This window comes from Macaca fascicularis, chromosome 1, assembly GCF_037993035.2.
Source record: "Macaca fascicularis isolate 582-1 chromosome 1, T2T-MFA8v1.1".
NCBI lineage: Eukaryota > Metazoa > Chordata > Mammalia > Primates > Cercopithecidae > Macaca > Macaca fascicularis.
Window position 1 is genome coordinate 77,043,168 of NC_088375.1, and position 23,023 is coordinate 77,066,190.

The window sequence follows — 23,023 nt, forward strand, 5'->3', positions numbered from 1 at the left end:
GAAATTCCCCCAAAATTCAAGGCTTAGATATAAAAATGAAAACAAAAATCTTAAAAGAAAATCTGGGCTTTTACAAATAAAAAAAGTATGGGGCCAGGCACGGTGGCTCACACCTGTAATCCCAGCAGTTTGGGAGGCCGAGGCGGGCGGATCACAAGGTCAGGATATCAAGACCATCCTGGCTAACACGGTGAAACCCCGTCTCTACTAAAAATACAAAAACTTAGCCGGGCGTGGTGGCGGGCGTCTACTTAGTATCAGCTACTCAAGAGGCTGAGTCAGGAGAATGGCGCGAACCTGGGAGGCAGAGCTTGCAGTGAGCCGAGATCACGCCACTGCATTCCAACCTGTGTAACGGCGAGAAGCCGTCTCAAAAAAAACGTATGGATTGGCAGGAGCTTCTTAAGCAAATCTGGAGACCCAGAAATTTAATTTTTTAAAAAAAAAGACATTATATCAAATGTGGAGTATTTTATCCAGTTTAAAAAAAAAAAAAACCTTAAATACATAATAACGTAATATCAATATTCAAAATAGACTTGGAAGAAAATACCTGAAATAAATGTAACAAATATTTGTCAATAATAGACAAGGTACTCTTTTAAACAAGAAAAAAATTGAAACCACAATAGGAAAAAATATAGCAAATGTTATCAGTCAGCAATTCCACTTATGTGGAGTTATAGAACAGGCAAAAGAAATCAATATTGTTAGACTCACTCAGTAGTTGCCTGGGAAGTTTACGGGAGTTGCTTGTGAAGGGGCATGATGGAATTTTCCAAGGAAAAAGAATGTTCTATATATCACTGTGGAGATGGTGGTTGCCTTGTAAAAGGTAATTGAACTGTACACCTAAAATGTGTGTAGTTCAATATAGTTTATATATGTAAATTATACCTCAATAAAGTTGGTTTTAAAACTTCAATTAATACTCTTTAATGGTAACATTTTAATGTATGTTAGCACCTACTGCTATTAGTGCTGTGGGCAAAAGGACATTTTTGTACCTTTCCTGTAGGAACTTGAATTTTTACAACTTTTATGGAAGCAACTTTGAGACATCTATTAAGACAAAAATTGTACCTTTTAATCCAACCTGTTTCTTCACTGTTTTCCATAGGAATAAAAGTTCTAGTAGATAAAAACATGTATGCATATGTTTAATGAAGCATTGTTCTTAGTGACTGAAAACTGGGTACCAAATTAATTCCCATTATTAGAGGAATGGCTGATTAAATTGTAGAATATCCTTATCATAGGATAGAATATAGCCATTAAAAGGGTAAGTTAGAACTATATCTGATGAAAGGATTTCCATGAGCTATTGTTGAAGGAAAAAAGAATGATGCACATAATAGAATCAGATAGACTATTTTTGAAAAGCTAATAGTGCTCCAAGAAATAGCCTGTAAATATCATGTTTTTATGTATAAGAATAACATTGAAGGATATATCTCAGATCATTTACAGTTTCCTGAATGTAAAGGACAAGATGTGTAAGGGAGTTGGAGAGAAGAGGAGGAATGGAGAGATGAGTAAAAAATGAATGAGATTTACATTAAAAACATCTAAACAATGTATATATAATTTCATATTTTAAAAATTTTATGTGTCTGCATAAACTTAGGGAAACATTTAAGTTTTTATGTACTGACTTTCAGAGGTATTCATCGTATCCATTTAAATTTTAGAAAACGTGTTATGAAGTAATGTTTGTATGATTCTTTTTGAGTAAATAAAAGATCCCCTGTATATGAATTTTTGTTAAATTTTAGTCAGCGCAACTTTCTTGTTTCCAGGTTTTTTTTCAGTTTCTCTGAGAAACATTCCAAATATAACCTTCTTGATGCCCAAGCTCCTTAAGTGGATGTCTATTTTGGGGTGATATGATCAATATTGAAAAACGGTGTAATTCTGTTCCCTTCCAGCACCACCCACTAGTCCTAAAGATTGTATGCATCCCAAGGCCAATGACAATTGAACATTTCTAGCTCCTTGGATATGCTGAGGTTCTGCTTGGGTTTTTCACTAGAGAAGAAGTACAAAAGCACGTTCAGGTCTCACCTGTTGTCCTTTAACCCTCTATTTTTGTTTTTCAATTTAGCTGCACATTTCATGCTTTTACTTTACTAACTTTGGTGGGTGACAGTATATAGCCAAATTTGAGATGGCAAAGTAGCGGAGGTATTGGTTTGGGAAGAATCATGTGTCGGGTTCATCAAAGGGAAATATTGTCATTGGTTTAGAGTTCTTTCAACTTACTATAGGCACTTTTGTCACTGGAGGTGTTTTCTTTGGCACTCTGTTTTTTCATCATTACATGAGGAGAAAGCAGGGCATGCCAAGGGATAAGCATTATCTTCTGTGCAACTCTTCTGTTTTTCATATTTGGAAAACATTTGTTCTCTGTGTTTATCTTATATATCCCCCGTGCCTCTCTGTGTTTGCCCACAGAAATCTCTAAGATTTTTTCTTGTTCCCCTTTCATTTACATCTACCAACATAGTACTTGAATACAGGACCCCCTTTACTCCGTTACAGTTTGGAATATCTTGATGGTGTGTGTGCCTGTGCACATATGTGTGTGTATTTTTTTTTAACCAACATAGTATCCCAGAGCGTGAATATACAATGAATGGATTAAGATTCACTGGTACTGTAACTGTTCTACCTCTTAAAAGATGGAGGGAGTAGGTAAAGATGATATGAACTGGCATTAGTAAATTTTAATGGATTAAATGTAAGTATAGGATAATTAATACAATGTACATGGGAGTAGTTTTAATATGCATTTAACTTATAAAACTTAGAGGAAATTGAAATCATTTATTCAAAACACTAATATTTTGAGAATTAAAGCATCAATTTTCATATTCCCTTTTCCTTTTCTTTTTTTGGGGGCGGTTGTTAAACAGATCATATACTCCTATGAAAGGAGGACTCTCCAATGTATGGTTTGACAGATTTAAAATAAGCAATGACTGCCCAGAACACCTTGAATCAATTGATGTCATGTGTCAAGTGCTTACTGATTTGATTGATGAAGAAGTAAAAAGTGGCATCAAGAAGAACAGGATATTAGTAGGTAAGACATTTAAATGTTGGTAATTTATAGCTGTTAACTTTTGTCTAATTCTATACATCAAATCTTACTTGGAACATTATTTAGAAGCACTTACATATCATTTAATGCATTCATAGTTTCAGATAAACTTTACATATTGAGGATTTCAAAGATATAAGAATTATAAACAACAGCACATGAAACTTTAATTGATTTTCTTTTTGAATAATAACAGATTTTGAGAATCTTGTGGCAGTTAAAATTTTTCTTCTAGTTTAATTTTCAGTTAAGAGATTATTCATTTCAATTTTTAAAACATTTTACTTCAGTTACCTTAAGTCTTGTGAATATATTTAAACAACTATTGCCATTATTAACATATGCAGTCAGAATATACTGTTAAATTTATGAAAATTATAATCTTCAGAGTTAATCTCACAAGAATAAAGTATTTATAAATTTTTGTTAGACTTGTCTTTAGCAAGCCCTGTTCCTAAGGGAATATAAGTAGCTTTATATAAGCTCTTTATTCTGCTTAATGCCTTTTTCTGTTTCTGTACTTAGCATATGCATAAATTATTAAAATCTCTGTTTTTCTAACACACACAAAAGTGAGATGGGGTGTGTAGAATATGAATAGTACACGACATATTTTGGTGAAAGGATTTTATTTCCATCTGTAACTATTTAACTTATAATGGGTTATATTCAATGATGAAATTAAAAAGCAAATTAAGTATCTCCATTATGTTCTAAATAACTTTAAAATGCACATTGAAATTCTTTATAGATGGAATTTGAGTAAACTAATAAACTTTCTTTGTGTTTATTGAAGTACTGAACTATCTGTTGAGTCAGGAGAGGCAACATGATATAATGGATAAAATCTATTCTATTCCGTGTTGGTGTTAGTTTCCACTTTGTTGAAAGCAGCAAGGCCTCTAGCACCAGTAATATCACTTTTCTGGTCCTTAGTTTCCTCATTATGTTTAACTCTGTATTTCTATGTTTCTATGCTTAACGTTGATGTATAACTCTAATAAAGAGAAACATGGAGCACTATGGGAGGACTAGGAAGAGCATAGGGAAGAGATGCCCAACTTAGTCTAGGGGATTATGAAGTATTTTTTAAGTCCCCACTATGTGCCAGACAGTATTATAGATGTTCACAGGGACATGCAGATAAATAAAACAGGATCTATCTGCCTTACATATTTCTTACAACCTGAAATGGCCAATAAGATTAAGTGGTAACTATAATGCCAGCCAGGCTGTGATGAGTGCTCTAATGTGGTATAACTAATAGCTTTTCAAAGCAAATGATAGTGTATGTTTCTTTTTATTTCCCAGGACCTATCACAATGCCTGGCACAGAGCAAATACTCAGGAAATCTATAATGAATAGCATTGCCCAATCAGTAAATTGTCGATTAGTACCATAGGAATTCAGAGGAAGAAGTAGTCATATGCATTTGGGGCTATAAGAGAAAGATTTAATAGAAAGATGGCAGTGGCATTTAAGATGCACAGATTATTAAAATTTTAACTATTATAGTGTAGAAGTCTAGGTATAGGGAATGTACATTAAAATAGAAGTAGACAAAGTAATGCTTTTTGTTTTTGTCTGCCTGGACATTAGTTGGCTGTAACAAAGTTTGCGTCTAACTAGAAAGTATCTGTTGACCCAGATAGCCACAGTAAGAGACTAGAACATGATGAAATAATGGTGACAAAAGTGAGTTCAAATCTACAGTCCACCACTTCCTAGTTGGCTTACCACTTATTACCTACACTTAATTTTTGCTACCTAATGAGTAAAGTGGAAATAATAATATAATATCTATTTACTGAGAGATGAATAAAATATTTGGTTTATTCTAGTCTGTCAGTAAATACTCTGTTCAGTTTTTATCCTTTATGTTGTAGGTATAATAACATGTAATAATTGGTAAAGGATCATTAAATAATGTCTTCAAGTCATAGTTAATTAGAATTATACTTTGAAAAACTAATTTGGTAGAAGGGGTAAGTAAAAGGATGAGAAGTCTGACATGGAGAAACGAGTATAATATAATGAAAGTCTGAAGTGGTATGGTGGCAATAGGAAAATAAAAGATTAGGATAAGAAATTGCTTAAAAAAATAAAATTAGTCTTCATAAGCAAAAAAAAAAAAAGATAAAAGGAGAAAATACTCTGAGTAGTACTCTTAATGAGTGTGTATTGAAGAGTTTATCACAGTGAATGGTAACTGCTGTCCATTTGTCTCTTGCCCCATCTTCTCTCTTCCTTTCCTAGATCTATTACTTTATCTAGTTCATCTTTGAGTACTAGAGATACTGTGGATTTTCTGCAGTATATTACATTTTTAAAAATCCTAGTACAACAATATCAAATCTTTTAAAAATTTTAATTTAATTTTATTTTAAGTTCCAGGATACATGTGCAGGACGTGCAGGTTTGTTACATAGGTAAACGTGTCATGGTGGTTTGCTGTACCTGTCAACCCATCACCTAGGTATTAAGCCCTGTATTCATTAGCTGTTTATCCTGATGCTCTCCCTCTCACCGCCTCCCTGACAGTCCCCAGTGTGTGTTGTTTGCCTCTCTGTGTCCATGTGTTCTCATGGTACAGCTTCCAACAGTAAGTGTTTGGTTTTCTGTTCCTGTGTGTGTTTGCTGAGGATAATGGCTTCCAGCTCCATCTTTGTCCCTGCAAAGGACATGATCTTGTTCCTTTTTATGTCTGCATAGTATTCTATGGAGTATATGTACCACATTTTCTTAACCCAGTCTATCATTGATGGGCATTTGGATTGATTCCATGTCTACTATTGTGAATAGTGCTGCAATGGACTTATGTGTGCATGTACCTTTATAATACAATGATTTATATTCCTTTGAGTATATACCCAGTAATGAAATTCCTGGGTCAAATGGTATTTCTGATTCTAGGTATTTGAGGAATTGCCACACTGTCTTCCACAACGGTTGAACTAATTTACATTTTCACCAGCACTGTAAAAGTGTTCGTTTCTCCACAGCCTCACATCTTAAAAATTCAAAATACAAAAATTCTTGAATTTTTATTAATTGCCACTCTGACTGGTATGAGATGCCATCTCATTGTGATTTTGATTTGCATCTCTCTAGTGATAAGTGATGTTCAGCTTTTTTTCATGTTTTTTGGTTGCATAAGTGTCTGCTTTTGAGAAATGTCTCAAGAGTCATTTATGACAAACCCACAGCCAGTATCATACTGAATGGACAAAAGCTGGAAGCATTCCCCTTGAAATCCAGCACAAGACAAGGATGCTGTCTCTCACCACTTCTATTCAACATAGTATTGGAAGTTCTGGCCGGGGCAATCAGGCAAGAAAAAGAAAGTGTATTCAAATAGGAAGAGAAGAAGTCAAACTGTATCTATTTGAAAATGACATGATCCAATATCTAGAAAACTCCATCATTTCAGCCCCAAAGCTTCTTAAGTGGATAAGCAACTTTAGCAAAGTCTCAGGATACAAAATTAATGTGCAAAAATCACAAGCATTCCTATACACCAACAACAGGCAAGCAGAGAGCTAAATCATGAATGAACTCTCATGCACAATTGCTACAAAGAGAATAAAATTAGGAATACAAAGGACCTCCTCAAGGAGAACTACAAACCACTGCTCAAGGAAATAAGAGAGGACATAAACAAATGGGAAAAAACATTCTACGCTCATGGATAGGAAGAATCAATATTGTGAAATGGCCATACAGCTCAAAGTAATTTATAGATTCAATGCTGTGCCCATTAAACTACCATTGACATTCTTCACAGAATTAGAAAAAAAACTGCTTTAAAATTGGAACCAAAAAAGAGCCCATATAGCCAAGATAGTCCTAAGCAAAAAGGACAAAGGTGGAGGCATCATGCTACCCAACTTCAAACTATACTACAAGGCCACAGTAACCAAATCAGCATGGTACTGGTACAAAAACAGACACATAGACCAATGGAACAGAATAGAGATCTCAGAAATAAGACCGCACATCTACAACCATCTGATCTTCAACAAACCTGATAAAAACAAGCAGTGGGGAAAGGATTCCCTGTTTAATAAATGGGGCTGGGTAAACTGGCTAGCCATATGCAGAAAATAGAAACTGGACCGCTTCCTTACACCTTATACAAAAACTAACTCAAGATGGAATAAAGATTGAAATCTAAAACCCAAAATTATGAAAATGCTAGAAGTAAATCTAGGCAGTACCATTCACAACATAGACAAGCGCAAAAATTTTATGACGAAACTGTCAAAAGGAATCACAACAAAAGCAGAAGTTGACAAATGGTATCTAACTAAACTAAAGAGCTTCTGCACAGCAAAAGAAACTATCATCAGAGTGAACAGACAACCTACAGAATGGGAGAAAATTTTTGTAATCTATCCATCTAACAAAGGTCTAATATCCAGAATCTACAAGGAACTTAAACAAATTTACAAGAAAAAAAAAACCATTAAAAAGTGAGCAAAGTACATGAACAGACACTTCTCAAAGCAGAAACAAATCTTAAATGAAGTTAAACACACACATAAAAACAGTGGTAGGAGAGGTTACCTGTTTGAGCACCTGTATTTTCTTAGAGGGAATCATGTCTTACCAGGCAGATCGCTCATAAACTTCAAAAAAAGTCACCTGGGAGAAAAATATAACACAAGACTTGATTTTGCAATGTCTGTAAGCCCCCTAAACCCCAAACTTGGAGCTCACTGAATGAAGAGAATTTGGTTTTCCATTGTTTTCTTCTTGAGAAAAAGATGTGTTTTGAAAATCAGTGCCTTTGATATCTTTTCAAAGTCTGACAGTGTGATTGATTAAATCAAGTCTCTTGTTGAATTTTTCTAATGCTCCAGGGTAGTTTTCTGATTGACAGTATATACAGAAATATTTCAAAGTTCATTGTAGAAAAGCCAGCAGAAATGACGAGTCAATAATAGGCACCAAAAAAGAAAAAAAAAAGCTATTATTAAAAAGTTTAAGTAGAATAGCTTATACTTGTAATATATGCGTATATGTACATATTATGTATGTTATATACAATCCAGTTTTCATGGGTGATATAAAAACTATCAGAAATAGTTTTTATAGTTTAGAATTACAATTTTTAACATATAAAAACTTTACAGTAATTAAGATTTTGTCATGACTACACATTTGATATATTTTTTCTCATAATGGAAATGAAATTACATAAAAGTTATTAAACAATTATGAAAATAAATTTAATATTCACTTAAATATCTATTGTTCTTTCTTTTGGGTCTTCCAGAATGATTTTTTTCTTATTCTTTACCTTGATTTTTAAGGGAATTCAAGAAGATATCCATGTTTATAAAATCTAAGTTGACCATTTCTCCCCTTTTCATTCTAATGTGTGAGTTTACAGCCCAGAAATAGGTTGCTAAAGCTATGTTTTAATATTACATGAATGCACAAAAGATGGTAAGTAAAATTAGAAGTGAACTAATTTCAAACATTTCCTGTGATATAGTTGGTGAAGTTGAAAAAAAACTACATACATACATTTTTCCTGGTTCCCATACCCCACCAACACAAACTTGAAATTTTCATCAGATACAGAGGTTATTCTGTTTGTGTTTTTAAATGCATTTGTCTACTTACACATGATATATAACTGTTCAAAGTATATATATCATAATATATGTGGCAACAGAAGGTCTGTACGTGAACACATGAATGATGATTTAATTAAGCAGTTCTCTTCCCCATTTATTTCTCGATACCAAGTAGTATGCATACTCCAAAGTATGGTCATTCAGTGAAAAAAAAGTATTTAGTATTTCTTTCTGCTAATGAGTCGGAGGTACTAATACACGTGTGAGTCCCTCAATTACCCTGTGCAAGATAAATTCTTTTAGGTATGATTGGGGTATCCTAAGTTAGAAACTCCTCTTTCATATCTTTTTTATGAAGTGAAATGAGATACTGTACAGACAAGAAGTATTATTCTGTTCATTAATAATCAACCTTTCACTCAATTTTAATATTTTAGTCTATGGAAAAAAATTTTATAACACTTCTTTTTAAAATGGGGAAAAATTGTACAAGTAAGTATGATCAAACCTCTCTTAAAACTGGTTAATACTGATCTTTTTTTTTTTCTTTTTTGGAGACGGAGTCTTGCTCTGTTGCCTGCCCAAGGTGGAGTGCAGTGGCAAGATCTCTGCTCACTGCAACCTCCGCCTCCTGGGTTCAAGCAATTCTCCTGTCACAGCCTCCCGAGTAGCTGGGACTACAGGCGCATACCACTACGCCCGGCTAATTTTTTTTTGAGATGGAGTCTCACTCTGTCTCCCAGGCTGGAGTGCAGTGGTGCGATCTCCACTCACTGCAAGTTCCGTCTCCCGGGTTCACGCCATTCTCCTGCCTTGGCCTCACGAATAGCTGGTACTACAGGCGCCTGCCACCATGCCCGGCTAATTTTTTGTATTTTCGTGGAGATGGGGTTTCACCATGTTGCCCAGGCTGGTCTCAAATACAAGGTCCATCTGAAGGAAAATAGCAAATTTCACTGGCCTCACAGACAGAGAAGGAGCCATCATCTTTCGTCATGAGGTCAATGCCACACACATCCATCCCAAGGATATTAGACACCTGGACAGCTAGCTGCTTCCTTTGTTCACTCTGAGCACATTATCCCCACACCACTTAGTGAGCAGTTGCTTTGCATCCTTCCATCTATTGAACATCTATGCCAACCATACAGCCTCCCATGACAATGGAACATATATCCTGTCCATGAAACTCTTCTAGCTTCTGGAATGGGTACAGAGCTTCATGATGATTAAGATGGCTTAGATCAGCCAAATAAATGGTGCTTATCTCGAGCCAAGAAAACAGCTTTACCTCTGTGACCCTGTGTATTCTTCACTACCATTGGTAACTCCAGTACTTCTGCTTCATCAATCATTTTAGCAAAATTTTTATAGCCATCGTAAGAAAAAGTGTCTGACAGAGGAACACCATGGCCAGCCAACTCTTGAAATGCCCACGACTTATTAGCACATTTCAGGATGGCTTGAGATCAGTTCATCAACTGGCATTCCACCTTCTCTAGATGGTGCGAAACATTGATATCACCCAAGGGGTTGGTACTCTCACTGCCACCACGTGGGGTAAGCAGTTGATCCGTAGACCTAGTTTCCTTGCTGGATTGTTGACACCACCTCATGCATCACTACAGCCCTAAAGTCTTCTCACAGCATTTGGCCTTCAGTGCTCACAAGATCTCTTTTGGGGGTAGTGTTCCTGATGCCATGATCTGTCAAAAACCACAACTCGGCAGCCAAAAGAGCAACACATCTTGATCTGCTTGCTCTTCCTTGCCTGGATTATTTCCTCTTGAGTATAAAGTTTATCACTTGATTATGGAAGATATTATAAAGAAGAGAGGAACAGCCAGATGACGCGATGTATATGGCAAGGTCTGGACGGGTCCTGAAGACAAGAGCTTCTGTCTCCCTGGAGTTGCCTCCTGGCACAAGGAGGCAGTCCACTAACCTTGAATCTCTGGATTTTCTTAAGGTCTGGGAGCCAATATGAATTTTGTAAATTTTATTTCGCTTTAAAGCCAACGATTCTTATATTTAGCTGAACATTTTTAAGATTCTTAATACGTATTATCAAATTCCTTTCACAAAAAATTGTACCAGTTGATACTTCCACTGCCTTTAGCAGAATGAGAACCTTATTACATTGAATAATATGGTCTTGAAAAAATTTTTCTCAGGCTGGGCGCGGTGGCTCATGCCTGTAATCCCAGCACTTTAGGAGGCTGAGGCGGGCAGATTATGAGGTCAGTAGATCGAGACCATCCTGGCTAACACAGTAAAACCTTGTCTCTACCAAAGAATACAAAAAATTAGCTGGGTATAGTGGCGAGCGCCTATAGTCCCAGGCAGGAGGCAAAAGAATTGCGTGAACCCAGGAGGCAGAGGTTGCAGTGAGCCGAGATTGTGCCTCTGCACTCCAGCCTGGGGGACAGAGGAAGACTCCGTCTCAAAAAAAAAAAAAAAGAAAAAATTTTTCTCAAGTACACAGGAAGTGGTAACTAATTTTAATTTGTGCTTAATTTGTTGTTTTCAATTCCATTATAGTTTGACATAAAAGACTTTAAAAAAAGACTTTTTATAATTTCTTTGAAATAATTTCTGAGATTCAGTAAGTTTTCTCATTAGAATGTGAGTGAATATAAAATAAATTTTCTACTGGTTTTTCTAGTGTTGCTTTTTTTTTTTTTTACACTGAATTATTTGACTCATCTGGAGTTTATTTTTGTTTCTAGCATATAATGAAAGACTATTTTCTGAAGTACCAAGAGAACCTTGTTAAAATACAGTCTTACTTATAATTCTAAAGCAGCAGTTATATGGTCAGTATTTTGTTAAGCCTTTTTTGAATTTATGAAAATAAAATTTCTTTTTGGAAGATATGTTGACTATTATGAAAGTATAAAATCTAAGATTTATTAATTTCATATTGTAATATATACCAGATTAAAGTGGGGGTAAAAACATTTTTTGTGAGATAAGCTAATTAATGTCTATAAAGCGTCTTTTTTCTACATTGAGATAAAGAAAGAGACCACAGAAGTGCAAATGCAGTCATGTTTGTTTTTGTTAACTGTATAGTTCTTTAACCAGCCAGTGAAAATAAATCTTCACTAAGTTTTATGGAATTATACACATGCCACAAAACACACATGTTTCTTTAACTCTTATACTGTGACAAAACATTAGTCCTGTTACCCTACTTTTCATATGCGGGATTCTTCATATACATGAGTTATTGATTCATAGAGCAAATAGTATTCAAGTCTTTTGTTGCAGTTTTTTGTTGCGGTTGTTGTTTATCTTAGTGATCCAGCTGAACTTCTCATGTATGTATTCCCTGAGTTAGAAACATCATAATTACAAATGCCCTTAAGCTGACAACATATAACGTAGTTAAGAACTTGGGCTCTAGACTCAGAGTGCCGAGTTCTAGTCCTATATTCCCCAGTTTGTAGGTGTCCAGTCTCGTTATTCTCTGTGTCTTGGATGGTAGTAATAATACCTACCTTTTAGAGTTGTGAAAGTTGAACTAGTCAGTTCGTGTGAAATACTTACAAATGTGTCTGACATGTGATGTTGAAAAAGTTTTCTTGCCATTATTATATACTTCATACCACCCATCCTATGGGCACCTAGATAGCAAAAGGCCACACTGGAAGAGTGGTACTACTTGGAGGCTTACAGATAGCTCAGTTGTTTCTTCCCTACCAGCTGCTTGCTTTTTCCTCAGTGGTATATGAGCTGTGTTTACCTCTTTCTTTTTCATTGCTCCTAGATTATTTAAACAAGAGTTACTGTTTGGTGTTTTTCTACTAGCATTTATACTTTTGTACAGTGTCTATTAGGATACATTGAAGTTGTTAAATCAGATTTAAGTGCCATTCATAACATTTTAATGAAGGAGGGATTCCGTGGGAAATAAAAGAAAAAATGCATTTGAGATTCCAAACAATTTTTATTAAGCACACACAACCCATAGGAATAAAGTTAGGTAATTTTTTTTTTTGAAACAGGGTCTTGCTCTGTTGCCCAGGCTGAAGTGCAATGGTGTGGTCATAGCTCACTGCAACCTAAACTCCTGGACTCAGCAATCCTCCTGCATCAGCTTCTCAAATTGCTAGGACGATAGGCACATGCCACCATATCTGGCTGTTTTTTTTATTTGTTTGTTTTATGTAGAGATGGGGTCTCTCCATGTTGCGCAGGCTAGTTTCAAACTCCTGATCTCAAGTGATCTTCTGCTTCAGTCTCCCAGAGTGTTGGTATTACACCTGTGAGCCACCATGCCTGGCCCAGGCTAGGTTTCTTTTAAAAAATAATTATAATGGGAAGAACTAGCAAAATGTAAGATTGGAAAAGAAATATGAAGGTAATAGGTTCAAAAGTTGTTACCCTTATTCATTTTGTTTAATAATCTGTTCAGATTTCTGATTTAATATAAGACAGTATGTCCTAATGGGACCCAATCTCTGAGAGTGTAGTTGTATTGTGTAACTTTATAAACAAAACTACTCTCCGTATCTGATGTCAATAGCAGCCCATTCTTTCTTTGTGGTTTTATTTGATTAGTGGTATTTTGTTATGTTGAACTCAGTTTTAGAAACAAATTTTTTTTTTTTTTTTTTTTTTTTTTTTTACAGTATATGATCTTCCACCTTTTCTAGGTATTGTGTCTAGCTTGGACAGGTCAAAAATGATACTTCTCACATTTTATTTTCAAATTGTCAGTAACATTTTAAGTGCTGGAGTATAAAAGAAACAGAAATTTACAGTCTAGTAAGACAGATATGGAACTGAAAGTATTCTAATACCATACAGGTATTATTGAAGAACAATGTAGAAGGTATAGTGTAAGCAGCAAGGAGAAAAGTAAATCTTTCTGGGAGTTGGGAACTGCTTTGTTGAAGTGGCAACTGAGTCTTAAAGAATAATTGAGAATGTGACTGGTAAACAAAGAGACAGACATGTTCAGGAAAGATAGCAAAGGACACGTTAAATCCTTCCAGGAAACGGTTTGGTGTACATCCCAAATCCTGGTATCATTAAATTATATACATGGAGTGAATGATGTGATCAAATGGGCATTTTAGAAAGATTATGCTGACAACTCTGGAGGGCTGACTAGTCAGTGTGAAGGTCAGAAAAACAGCAAGAAAGCAAATTCAATAGATCTAGTAGAATGATGAAATGCTAAACCGACACACTATTTTAATGAGTAAAACTGCATTTAAAATTTTAATCATCTGTGGGGTTTAGCTATAAAAAGTTTTTGTTTTCTAAGTTTTCTGCATTGGATATGCACTGCTTTCTTAATAGAAAAAAATAATAAACTTTGTTAAGATAGGAAGAACTCAGCAAAAGGTTCATTACAGGGGATGTTCAATTAAAGGGGGTTCCTTGGAGACATTCATGGATCCTCACTCTGTACATTAGGAATATAAGAAAAATGTTGATTTTTTAAAAATTTATTTTTGTGTATTTATGCTTCATATGATTCTACCAGACATTAAGATCAAACATAGGGAAAACAGGCAATAAAATATTGACTTTTAAATTACTTTTCGAAAGTTGGCAATATAGTCATTGACAGAACCAGGATTCAAATTCTGTATTCTGAGAAAATAATAATAGATTATCCTGGCTTCTTCTGGCTTTATTAACATATTAAAAGTGTCCAGTGTGCAGAATATAAGCATTTTATTGTCAGTACATTCTCCATCACTATTAAAGCCTGTCTTGAACTCTTCATTTCCTTCTAGTTTGTTTCTGTATAAGACAGGAAACTGGAGAAAGGTATATCATTTTTCCCTTGTGTACTGTTGTCCTTAGAAAGTACATATGGTAGAGATAACCTTAAATTTATTGGCATCTATATTGCACTGGTTAGTTTTAAAATTGCCATTGTATGTCAGTGTTTTATATTTAGGTAATGTTTTAAGTTCTGAAGTTGTTTTTATATACATTAGATCTCTTGGGCCTTGCAGTAGGTAAAATAGGATATAATTATTTTCATTTCAGAGGTGAAGAAACTAAAATTCAAAGTGATTCCTGGCTAATATAGAGTTGGGACTAGAACCCAGGTCCCCATAATACCTTCCTTTATTGGCCACTAGGTGGTGATAATTTGTTGTTAAGAGAAAATACTGATATAATTTAGGCTTAACTTAGATCTGGGAAGTATAGAACCTGACAAATGATATTAACAGATTTATCTAAAATGTGATAATATGAGCATATTATCAGAATTTTGAAGCAGAGAGAATCAAGTGCTTCTGGAACTACACGAGTAATTTACGTGGATGATCTAAATATCCATCATGATGGGAATGGTTAAGGGAATGATGGCCCATTAATAGAATTGAGTATTATGTAACCGTTAAGTACTATATGTATACACACATAAAAGGCACTCAGTAAGTATGTGTTCAATTAAAAATTATAAAATTTTGTAATTCTGTAGAATTTCAAATTAGTTTTACATGAAAAAAATAAGATAAAATTGAACATGTAGAGTTAAACTGTTAAAATGAAATTTAAGAGAATGTGTAAAAATTATTTTTTACAAGAAACATTTTGTACAATGGATGTACATTAATTTTGCAGAAAGATTAAAAATAAAAATAAATGAAGGAATAGTTAGAATTCCCAAGATGAGGTCTAGCATCAAAATTTCCAGCCTGCCTTTTTCTGAACTTGTACACGTTTTCTCTATAGCCCAGCTGGGAGCTAAAACTTCAGAATGATAGCATTCTTCTATTTTCTTTGAGCGTATATGTATTTTAATTAAACATTTTATATTTCTTCAACAACTAGTAGGACTTTAAAGGCTCTGGACTGTTGTTCTAACAGTTTTCCATAGAGGAAAATACTTTGTTTATCCCACAAGTTTTGTATGAGAGGAGATATACAAATAAATATATTAGTCATAATTTCTGTATTCCCAAATCTGAAGAATAATTATAATAGTACACCAATTAAATGGAAGAACTGTTGAAATTTAGAATGGTAATGGACTTTATTGCATGTTTAAAGCTCTTTTTAGTTGATAGCACACTTTAATTGTAAGTGGATTTTTTTAAGGATTTTACTTTCAGATTGATTATCTTAATGTTCCCAATATAGTATTTTTATAGATTGTTTCTGTTTTATTTTATATAAAGAGTTCATAAAGCCAGGTTTTTTAACATGTTTTATTCAGCTTGTTAATCTTAAGTGTATGTAGAAATGTTAACTCTTGACATTTTAAATACTTTGCCAGCAACCGTAAATACCCGTTATAACCATTACCTACAATGGATTTACTATTTTGGTATTTACTTATTGAACAGTAGATTTTATATCATTTTTTAGACTCTTAGGTGGAAAATTGAATTCAAATAACTAGTTCTTTGTGTTAAATTTTCTTCTATTAGGAAAAAATACACAAAGTCCCTTTTCACAGTAGTGTCCTATGCTAAAGGTCATTGTATTGTCAAAGACGGCTAGTGAGGAGTTACAGATTACCTCACAAAATCATAAATGGGAAAGGGACTTAGATTAAATCTTAAAATAATAATATTTCAATGAGTATATTTTTCTTCATTGTAACTTATGAGAATTGAACATGAAGTTAAATCAGGATGCATTTATGTGTATTCATAATGACATTTTATGTGTGGGTAAATGTTTTCTTTCTCTTTTTTTTTTTTTTGTTTTGTTTTGTTTAAGTTGTTACCCTCAAAGGGCTCTGAAACTACCTAAAGTGATTACATTCCCTGGTCAACAAAAATGAAGTGTTTGTCACTTCATATGTAAAATTTTCTTGATAGGTATGCTTTTAAAATCTCTTTTTAATGTAAGTTTTTGCCTACTAATCTTTTATTTACATTTTATCTTTTAATCTTTATCTTAGCCTCAAAATTATCTGTGAAATACTAATATTATTTTTGCTTCATTTGTAAATGTTGAAGCTTTTTTCAATCATTCATACAGCTTAGATGATCTAGAACTATTGTAGCCACTAGCTACATGTGGCTCTTTAGTAAAAATTAAATAAAATATAGAATTTGGTTCCTTGGTCACACTAGCATATTTCAAATATTAGTTATATTTGGCAGACACATAATTCAAGCTCTTGAATTTCTCAGAAAAAATAATAAATTTGCTCCTGCAGCCTTGGTATCTATCGCGTGTAGATTTTTCTGTAAGTCGTGACCATATTTTAACTTTTTGTTTTTACCCATTATATTTAATTTTGAATTATTTGCCACACAGCTGTGATTATCAGACATCTGATTTATGGCATAAGAGATTTTAAAAATTACACATATGCAGTGAGATTTTGTTAGTGGGTCTGGGATTGGGTCTAAAATCTTTATTTTTAAGAGGTCAGATTAGGAATGATGGGCGTGGAGCACACTAATCATTCATTCCTAGATTTCCTAGGATTTTTTAAGCTTTACTTTTATATCAGATTAAATTACCAAAAACTTACATTTTCTGATGATAAATTTGTCTCCTTGCAGAGATATTGTTATTGACTTACAGTTACATTAAGTTCATTTGTTTAATAAGTATAAGCACTTTCTGTGTGCCAGACACTGTTGTAAGCGTAGAGGGATACATTAGTGAATAAAACACAAAAATCCCGGCTCCCATAATCTTTAAATTCTACTAAAAGTTAAGTGTTTATGTCCCAGAATTTTATGAAAAGAATCAGCAACAGAAGCGGCTGTATGTAGAATGTCTGATTTTGAATTTTTATGTTTAATAAAGATCCATTTAAATTCCGTTGAGGAATTCAATGCTAAGAAAAATTTCTAGTGTGACTTGTTATGATTCCTTCTGTTAAAGAATATTGCCTTGCTACAGATAAACTGTTAAATGCCCAGTTGCACAGGTAATTACTGCCCCCACCCTAACATCATGGTCTGTAAGTCTCTTTTTTTGTTCTCTGTGTCTCACTCTTTGCTCAAATCCCGTCTCTTCCTCTCTCACATTCTCTTCTATTTTAGAGATGTAGTTTTATTGTTAACAGTGTATTTGATTTTAAGCAACCCGAAATTCCTTTGTAAGTAAATGGGCTATAAAGAACAGAAGGGGAGATTGGAAGAGATGAAGGAAGTGAGTATTTGCTAAGATTTATTCTGTGAACTTTTAGGAAAGCTATAATTGTGTTTTGACAGATAGGGATTCTTAAGCTGAATGTAGATTTCTGTATTTACAGTAACTGTACATTTTTAAAGCTCACAATTTTAGTTTTTATAACTGATTAAGTATTTGTATTTAAAAGGTTGATGGAAACTCTAAAGATTAGTCCATCTGTCTTGTTTTATTATAAATGAAATCCAGCATTTTAAATAATTTACACAAAGATATTCAGCTAGGGAGTGTCACAGGCAGGACTAGAACTAAAGTTTCCTTAATGTTGTCTCTCTGATAAGCTTAAGAGATATTTGTAAGTTTTTTACTGCTTTCATTAGAAACCCATAACATGGTTTGTAAAAATTCAGTTAAATTTTTATTGAGTTACTGCTATGTGCAAAGCACTATACTCACCACTGGGCATGTAAAGTTGAAACTGACTCATTAGTATGTGTGCACCACAGAGACACTTTGTTCAACTAATCATAAGCACTCAACGAAAATTTGATTATTGAAGAAAAGCTGTTTGTTACTCTTAAGGGTTTCAAAATCTAAATAATTTATACTCAATAAATTAAATCGATAAGAATTTTATTTCAAAATGTCTTGGCTTTACAACCCTCATGATGTTATTACAGAGAAAACTTCATAAGCAGAGAGAAATCTATAACTAGAATTGTGGCAAAAACCAGTAAGAGTTGAGAATTCTTTCTGTGTACTTAGAATAAATGTTTACCAGAAATACTAATTTTGTGTATTTACATAAGCTGTTCATATCTAAATGGGACATGTCAAAGATTTAATGCACAAATTCATGGATAATGTAGCCCAGTGGCTTTTAACTTTTTGGAGAATCTAATGTACATTTGCAAATTTTACATACAGTGTTAAGATGCTTACACTTTTTTCTCCCCCACCAAGCTCATTTATGAACTTCTAATTAGATGTATCTGCATCTGGAGTTATTGGGGGTATTTTGAAAGAGCCTTTCAGGTGGCTCTTGTCCATGGTGAGCTACTGCTACGATGAGACCTTATTATTTCTTGCTGGTATGTTGAAAATCGCAGATAACTTTTATTCATTATTTACTTAGTGTGCCTTTTTAAAAAATCTAAACTTTGCCAGACTGGTAATCCTCTCTCCGGTATTTGTGTTCTGAGTCCAAAATAATATTACCTGCCTATTCCAGATAAAGTAGTCCTATTTTAACAAATATCAAGGGATGGTAGAAAGTATATTAAACTCTGTTGCAAAAGATCTGAATTCCGAAATTACTATTAATAGCTTTATATCCAAAATAATGTGTACCTAATCTTGGGCCTCAGTTCCCTCCATGAATAAAAGATTATTATAGTAAATTCAAATTTATGATCTCTTAAGAGCTCAGCTTTACAGTTTGTTAAGTGAAATAAAGCAGCAGACTCGAAATTAGGAGATTTGAATTCAAATCAAAGTATATTTTTGTGTTTCTATGAGTGTGTGGCTACATGATTAACATTCTATATTTTCTCATGGAACATAATGAGATGTCATTTAGCTTTCTCTCAAGCTTAGGAATGTTACACTGAGTCACAGACTTGTCAGGCCTCGAATCACCATTCTGTCTGCTGCCATCACCTCATACACCTATCTCCATATTCTGTGTTGGATGTGTTTCCTCATCAAAGTTCCCCTGAACAGGAAGGTCTGTGTATTTTAATCTACATATGTCCAGTGACTGGCATAGAGTTGGTACATTAAAGAGACAATAACAGTTTGACTAATGTTTTTTTTCAAACTTTGGTTTTAAAAACTACATATAGGCATACATGTTTCATTTTTATTATACCACCATAAGTTAGTTTCCAAAATAATATTGTAATCCAAAAATGTGTTAACTAGCTCCTCAAATTTTTTTTATCATTCTTCTTAATTCAAAATTCTCTAACCATCTGTTATATAGCAGACGCCAGAAATATAACACCTCATGGAGCTCATAGCTTAGCAAGTAAGACAGAAAGGTGCAAATTATTAATTGTAGTTTCAGTGTGAGGGTTTCTGTAGGTATAAACAAAATATAAGTAGATATTGAGAATTTAAGTAATGCTTGTAATATGACTCATTTTGAATTACGATAGATATTTTACTTGGTGAACATGATCTATTTGTGTAATCCTAGCTCCTTGTAGAGCACAGCTCTCTTTACCGGTAGTGATACCAGTGGTGACATAAAGGGAACAGGGTTATTTACGCATCTCAGGCTTTTGTCTATGGAACTTACAGTAGGCAAAATTTTTTTTTAGCATTCTCTTTCAAGGTCTCCAAATATTTTAAAAATATGGAAAATTGTTATATATCATATCCTAAATTATTATTTTATGTATTCTCCTTTTTCTGTAAGTGTGTTTTTGCTTTTAGGAGGATTCTCTATGGGAGGATGCATGGCAATGCATTTAGCATATAGAAATCATCAAGATGTTGCAGGAGTATTTGCTCTTTCTAGTTTTCTGAATAAAGCATCTGCTGTTTACCAGGTAAGTTCTAGATTTTTTTTAAAAAATGGAATATATACATGTTGAAACTAAATCAAAATCGGTAATAAAACTGTAAAACACACACAGTTGATATGAATTGAGCATTCCTGAAATTCATGGCCAAATGAGTCATAGTGATTAAATTCCAGCTGATCATTAATGTTTTGGAAATCCCCTGTACAAGAAATATTGTTAAGCAAAGTGTCAAGGAGGAAAGGACAATTATGGCTGTGGTTGTGGGGGAGCATATATGTAAATTTTATACATATTAAAACTGCATGATGGTTATAGCTGGGTTTGCTTATTGCATCATGAACATAATCAAAACAAAAATCAATTACATAGCTCATACTTATTATGCATCAATATCCTCATCTGTGAATTTGATGCAGCTTCAATTATAATATTACAGCTTCAGTACCAGAAGTGGAAATGATAAAGCAGATACAGAATAGAGAACTGAAATGTAATTGTCCCCTTAATTGTACCTTAGCTCTGTACTCCTCCCTCCTTCCACACTGTGAAGAGGTCTGTCTGCCCAAGTCACTCAGTTTCTTCAGGAAATGCTTTGGCCATTTTTGAGATGTCCTCTATAGAATAAATGTAAGTGACACACAGTTACAAATTGAACGGTGTCAGGAACCAGCTAAGTCCCCAGGCCTGGCCCACCAATGTATACCTCAGACAGCACTCCCTCTGTCTTTTTTTTCCCATTAGTTATTGAAGCCTTGGTAAAAGTGGAATTTTCCTGCTCTCTCTGATTTCTAAGAATGATCTTAAATGGAATTTCTTAAACTTTTCTGTCTTTATATCTTTTTCTCTAGGCTCTTCAGAAGAATAATGATGTACTTCCTGAATTATTTCAGTGTCATGGTACTGCAGATGAGTTAGTTCTTCATTCTTGGGCAGAAGAGACAAACGCAATGTTAAAATCTCTAGGAGTGACCACGAAGTTTCATAGTTTTCCAGATGTTTACCATGAGCTAAGCAGACCTGAGTTAGACAAATTGAAATTATGGATTCTTACAAAACTGCCAAGAGAAATGGAAAAACAACAATGAATGAATCAAGAGTGTTTTGTTAATATACATGTAATGTCTTTGTGAAAAGTGATTTTTACTGCCAAATTATAATGATAATTAAAATATTAAGAAATAACAATTTCCTGACTTATTAAAATGCTTATCACTATAGAGAGTAGCTAATCTTACTAATGAAAAACAATAGACAAACATCTGTGCATAATTTTTCAGACAATTCTGTAAATATTTGGAAACCTTTTAAGTATTTAAACCTTTAAATTTTTGAAATAAAGTATTCTAAACTAATATAAATAAGGACAATGAAAAAACATGAAAGGGCTTAGCATAGTGTTATTTTATCTTTTCTCCAACTTTATTTAAATTATCTTTCCAAAGATATTTGTGTTTATGTAATTTCCACAGAATAACATTAATACTCTATGTTTATAAAGCGGTTTCACATTATCTTATTTGATCATCACAAGAGCTTTGTGAAGTAAGCTGAGAACTTGTTACTGGTATTTAATAATAGCAATAGAGGGGTTAAAGACTTTCCCACAGCCTTCGGGTCAAGACAAGAAATTCAGGTCTCCTAATTCTCAGTGGAGCTCTATTTCTGTTAACCCAAATTGCTGCTCTGCTTTAGGTCTCAATTTCATCTGTAAAATGATACTAATAGTACTTATCCCATTGGATTTTTTTTGAGATTTAAATAAATAGCAAATACGTGATAAACACTCAATAAAAATTAACCATAAGGAGAGTCATGATCTGGTTCCCGAAATACATTGTTAGATGACTGAAAAATGAAATTGTGTTACTTCAATGAAAATACTATAAAAACATTTTCATATGTTAGTTGGTTCTCATGCATACATAATCTTATTTGAGCCTCACAACTGTTTAATAAAATATACATTATCCCTATTTTATAAATAGAATCATACAATACCTGCCTGTTTTCATTCAACAAAATTATCCTGAGATTTTTCCATGTTGTGTACATCAATAGTTCATCTATTTTATTGCCCAGTAATATTCCATTGTGTGGATGTATCACTATTTGTTTGTACATTCACCGCTGACAGATACTTAAATTGCTTCCAGTGTGAGGCTGTTATAAATAAAGCTGCTATGAATATTTGTGTAAAAATCTCTGCATCGACCTATGTTATTTTTCTTTGGTAAATAAGTAGGAGTAGAATGGCTGGGTTATATTTCAGGCATACATATAACCTTCCAAGAAATAGCCAACTCTTTGAGAAAATAGTTGTGCCATTTTACATTCTAGCAGCAGTGTATGAGAGTATTATTGCCCCAGATCCTTGCCAACACTCATTATGACTCCTTTAATTTTATCCATTCAGTAAGTATATGGTAGTAATATATTGTGGCTTAATTTACATTTTCTAAATGAATATGTTAATTTTTATATACTGATTAACAGTGTCTCAGCACTGTTTGGTGAAACAACTATCCTCCATGGAAATATTTTTGCACCTTTGTCAAAATTCAGCTAGATCTTGCCTTTGTGGGTCTGTTTCTGGGTTCTGTCTTCCATTCCATTTTTTTTTCAAGATTGCTTTTGACTATTTTTGTTCCTTTCCTTTCCACATAAATTTTAAAACACCCTTGTCTGTATCTGCAAAAAAAAAAAAAAAAAAAAAATTCTTGCTGAG

General features: G+C 33.7%; 1 protein-coding gene and 1 pseudogene across 4 annotated transcripts in view; one reads left to right on the forward strand and one right to left on the reverse strand.

Moving 5' to 3' along the window:
- Positions 1-22,497, forward strand: part of LYPLAL1 (lysophospholipase like 1) — a 39,277-nt gene extending 16,780 nt beyond the window's left edge. For 3 of the 4 annotated variants that reach the window (XM_005540877.5, XM_005540876.5, XM_074026751.1), the window contains 3 exons: positions 2,916-3,085; positions 20,207-20,322; positions 21,147-22,497. In XM_005540877.5, coding sequence (XP_005540934.3) covers positions 2,916-3,085; positions 20,207-20,322; positions 21,147-21,383 — 523 coding nt within the window. In that variant the 3' untranslated portion in view covers positions 21,384-22,497. Of the gene's footprint in view, positions 1-2,915; positions 3,086-6,017; positions 6,767-20,206; positions 20,323-21,146 lie in introns of those variants that run through there. The other variant, XM_074026753.1, reaches the window with a different exon arrangement.
- LOC102125268 (beta-citrylglutamate synthase B pseudogene) lies at positions 9,555-14,097 on the reverse strand (annotated as a pseudogene).
- Positions 22,498-23,023: the final 526 nt, after the last annotated feature.